The sequence below is a fragment of the Pleuronectes platessa genome, chromosome 23 (genome assembly GCF_947347685.1).
Source record: "Pleuronectes platessa chromosome 23, fPlePla1.1, whole genome shotgun sequence".
Classification (NCBI taxonomy): domain Eukaryota; kingdom Metazoa; phylum Chordata; class Actinopteri; order Pleuronectiformes; family Pleuronectidae; genus Pleuronectes; species Pleuronectes platessa.
In genome coordinates, this window is record NC_070648.1 from 5,666,361 (window position 1) to 5,671,242 (window position 4,882).

The 4,882-nt window shown below is 45.8% G+C and overlaps 1 protein-coding gene across 1 annotated transcript; it reads right to left on the reverse strand.

Moving 5' to 3' along the window:
* Positions 1-2,894: 2,894 nt before the first annotated feature.
* Positions 2,895-4,533, reverse strand: LOC128430368 (alpha-2 adrenergic receptor). Its single transcript, XM_053416412.1, has one exon. The coding sequence runs from the start codon at positions 4,203-4,205 to the stop codon at positions 2,895-2,897; it is 1,311 nt and encodes a 436-aa protein (XP_053272387.1). The 5' UTR covers positions 4,206-4,533.
* Positions 4,534-4,882: the final 349 nt, after the last annotated feature.

A 4,882-nucleotide genomic window follows, 5' to 3' on the forward strand; every position in this document is an offset into this window, starting at 1 on the left:
AGCCACCATCTTATTACATTATTACATTACTTTCAGTTGTAGTGCTCCAGAACATAGACTTAGCCGAAATATCCCACGACACATTTCAAACAAGCAAACCTCTCCCTTTTGCCTTTATATCCTTTATATCCAAAATGTTATGCAACATTTAAATCTTTGTGCTTATCTCTGTGCAGAGGGAGTTGAGTGCACATATAGATCCTGTGTGTGTCCAGCAATGACACAGACCGGGAAAATGTTTTTTCTATATTTCTTAGTGAGCGGCTACGTCACAAATTGAGGAGTAAAACAACAGGAGCTTGGTGAGGGGAATTCAGTTTCACCTCACTCCTGTCCATCGGGGCTCCGGGGGGGAATATTAGATCATGAGGCAGCCAGGGTACATCAAACGTGTTATGTTGAAAAGGTCACCGGCACCCTGAAACAAGCCTGGCCACAGTCCAACAGAGGGACTGGATGCTTTTATATCACCCTATCATGGCGTCCTTGCTGATTTCACTGTAACAACGACATTGTCAATGTAAAGTCTGATGATGGCGATAATAGCCTGGTTTGCAATTACCAGGAACAAAATGTACTTGACTTGTACTTTGAGTTTTTAGTTTGGTCCACATCAGGTGGGATTCATGTCTTATATAATATACAAAACATTTAGTGCACATGTGCATGTCAATGAGGCTCCATGTTGTAACACCACATCTCTGATTCCAAACAGGACTTTGTCATCTTTTATTTGTGCACGACAGCAGACAGCTTAAGCAGAGGAAAGATGTATACTGCACTTTGCAAAATATAAATAAAAAACAAATAAAGAGGTAGATTCTTTCAAAATGAGTGCAAAGTAAATGCATGTGATCATAAATACTCAGTAGTTATAATATCTCTTTAGCACATGATAAAAAAGAAAAGAAAATAGCTTATAGTCTGGAGCGTCAGCCCTTCACTGTGCCATCCCGAGGCTTTTAGGTCCAATATTAGATGAACACACCAAGACTGTGGTAAGCAAGTCTGCTGCTGGGCCATTAGTCAGTTTCAGACTCTGGTTACAGCAGAGATGATTGAAAAGGTGAAAGCTGACATGGACGACAACATCATGGCAGAAAGGACACAAGGAACAACATGATTTAACTGTATTGACTGAGTCAGTGCTTAGGGCCTGCAAAGAGATAAATAAGGGGGGGGGGGGTCATGAAGGAGAATCACAACATATTTGGCTTAACCATTATTTTTCAGACTTTTCTCCAAGAACCTCGTTTTATATTTATTCATTTCTTTCATTAAATACTGATAGCTTTAGCCTTACAGGCCACTAAAGTTATTTAAATGGAACACAGGGAAAATAACTTTGGTGTAACTGCTGCAGGCCTCAGACTTACTGCATGTGGACAGGTTTGTGCTCTTTGAATTACATTTACCCTTAGAGAAAAGATCCACTCCTGTATGCACTGGAAATCTGTAGCTGTTAGCTTAGCATAAGACTGGATGAAGGCAGGGGTTTGTGGTGACCTTTCACCGTTATGTGCAAAAAAAGCTGAGTACTGCTTCTCAAACCCAGGGAATCCAACACCTTCATTAACATAGGGATAAAGATATTTATATAATTTAACTCAACAGTGGATATTTTACATGGTTCATTTTAATAAATGTCTTTCAAGGTTTTCCCAACAAAAGCCGCTCCACAGCTCACGCTAACCCCCTCATCGTTACACATGTTGAAAAGTAACACAACTTCTCGTCACTTGTCAAACATCCCTGGATTACCCACGATGCTCCTGTGCAAAACCTCCACAGTGCTGCGCCTCCTCCTGCTTGAGAAATCCCACCTTCTGTCCCCTGGGACACGACGGGAGGCGTGACAGGAATTATAGCGGCTTATTGTCCGGAGACAATAACCTACTGTTGCAACAAGAGGGCAGTAAATTAAAAGATAGTCTATTTGAAGCTCCGACAAATCAGCCTTGCTTGTCCTTCCTGAAAGATGGCTTTACACCGATTGCCTAGCAACAGGTCTCAGCCAAGACACACATTTTTGCACCTTTCAAACTGGGGAATTGAAGATTTCACACTTTGTATTAACGTTTAAACAAATGAGAGGGAGTGTGCCAAACAGTGAGCAATAGAGATAATATGAGACGTATTTCGTCACCTTTGGAGAGAGCGATGCTAGCCTTTTCCCTTTGTTTCCAGTCTTAATGCTAAGCTAAGGTAACCAGTCATTGAGTAATACCAATCTTTTCATGTAACCCTTTTCTAGAAAGTGAAAAAATGCCCTTTGCCCTTAAAACGGTATTGTTGATCCAAGTCTCTATCTTGAAAACATCATCTGTGCCAAAATCGAGTTTTAAAAACAATTTTCTTGTTTTTGTGCATATGTGTTACATATTTCTTTTGATTTAATATTTAAACTCAGATGAACACAAATCTGTGGCCAAGTAATGTTCGAGCCCGAAAAGACATCGAATGAAATCCACCATTAGCGGCGAGAGAGACAGAAGGAAATACTCAGGGGGGTTTGAGGGGGCCCTCTGTCTATATTTGCCCTTGGGGCCTCCTAGCAGATAAATCCGGCCATGTGTGCATCTTGTGTGGATGTTGAGGAAAGCTTGATTGACATTGATGGACTAAAAAGCATTACAGCAAAACTTCAACATGGAAAAAAGAACTGTGGAGCTCACTTTGGGAAAGGCTGTAATGGAAACATCTTTCACGTTGCAGCTCTTAGAGAGAGCAAAGCCCATGGCTGAATTACAACAGGACAATGAGACTCAACAGTGAGTAACAAGTGGCAGTAACAAGCAGACACAGGGTCCTTCTCCTTTTCTTTTTTTTTTTCAAAGTTCAATTAGATATCTCCTGAAAGATTGTCAGGGTGCAACAGGTCTGCTTTTTATGACCTAAAAGGACTTTTTCCACGTCTTGCAGAGGATTTTCTGGAAGGCTCGCCTGAAGTCCCGGTTGAAGATGGTGTAGATGGCAGGGTTCAGGGAGCTGTTACAGTAGCCAATCCAGAAGAAGAACTTAAACAGCGGGTCGGGGATCTTGCAGGAGTCCCTGCACACTCCGTACAGGCTGTAGCTGAAGAAAAAGGGGAACCAGCACACCACGAACACCCCCATGACCACAGCCAGGACGAATGTGAACCTCTTCTCCCTGGCCTGGGAGACCTTCTTCATGGCGAAGGAGCACCGGCGTCGTTTCCTCCTGGAGGCAAAGAGGTCCATGGATTTGTTACTAACTCTGGCGATGCGAGAGGGCTGTTTGGTGAGGGAGCTCTTCTTTTGGCTGGGGCTCTTAGCTCTCTCGGAGTCCTGGTGCTGGGGCTGGGGCTTGTGACCTTTGCCCTCTGAGGAGCTGCTCTCCTCCATGTCAGCATCCTCGGTCTGTGCGCCCACGGTGACGGTGGGCTGGCTGGGCGTAGGCGGGCACTGACAGTGGCCGTTCTCCTTCTCGCCATTGAAAGGGGAGGTGGCTTTGCTCAGCCCATTCTCAGTCTGTTTGGCCCTATCTGGCCTGGGATCTTTTCCCGACATGGCCCTGGTTCTGGTTTTGGCCACCTGGTATATCCTGATGTAGACCAGGACCATGATTACGCATGGCGCAAAGAAGGACGCGATGCTGGAGGAGATGATGTACCAGGTGTCATCGTTCAGCTCGCACTGAGGCAGGGAGCTGAGATCGCTGTGGCTGTCTATAGAAATCAGAGGTGGAGATGAGATGATCGCAGATATGAGCCACACGATCAAGATGATGCCCTTGACGCGTTTAGGAGTCCGCTTCAGGTTGTACTCGACCGCCTGCGTAACGGACCAGTACCGATCCAGGCTTATCGCGCACAGATGCACAATAGACGATGTGCAGAACAAAACATCCAGAGCCAAATAAATACCGCACCAAACTTTTCCAAAATACCAGTAGCCCATGAGCTCGTTGGCCAGAGAGAAGGGCATCACCAGCGTGGCGACCAGGATGTCCGCGGTGGCCAGTGACACCAGAAAGAGGTTCTGTGGGGCTTTCAGTGCCCTGCTCGTCAACACGGCAATAACCACAAGGATATTCCCAACCACGGTGAAGAGGATGAGGAAACTTACAAGGGCTGCGATGCCGGCGATCGCTGCCAGAGAATATCCACTGTCCAGGCTCCAGGAGGAGGAATTCAGATGGATCACCGTGAACGCGTCCATCCCGCTCGCGTTAAGGGAATCCATCCCGACTGTGAGCACTTTGCATGTGCATAAATCCCGTGGTGGTTGGATGTGGGCATGGAGTTCACCCTCACTCCCTCACTAAGAGGATGGAGAGTCCACGGAAAAACGCGCGGCGCCGCGGCCAATTTACGAATCTGACGACATGGATACGCGCGCATGGAAGGACACCCATTTAGCAGAATCCGAGGGCTGGGATCTACATCCTGCTCACCAAGGTGAATGAAGCTCACTTAGATGGAATAATAAAGAATCTCCCGTGTAGAAAAGAAGGGTTTTATCGTGCGTCTCCATGTGTGCCAGGAGTTGTGCCGTCCAGCCGCAGCTCTGCCTTCCTCCTGGTGCGCTCTGGTTCCTAACGAGACCCCATGTGTTGCTCTCATAAAACTGCCACGCCCCCGGCCTGGACCATTATTATTATTATATTGTGGGAATGTGATACGATCAGGAACACGCCTGCATTCAGCCCAGTGTTGTCAAAACAAAGTTGTTGTTGTGTGGCAATTTTAACATTTGAGGACCAAAAATGAGGGAGAAGCCTTGAAATGAATGTGCACGTCATGTTTTTTTTGGCTACAAGCTGCAAACGATTGTCTGACCAGACCACAAGGAAAATCCATTAGTAATAATTCAGAATCACGAGTCCAAACAAATACCTACTCCTCATTTTTTGGAGCTGT

Bases quoted from the DNA above. Each gene is read 5' to 3' on its own strand.
- LOC128430368 (XM_053416412.1), bottom strand. From the start codon at position 4,205: ATGGATTCCCTTAACGCGAGCGGGATGGACGCGTTCACGGTGATCCAT.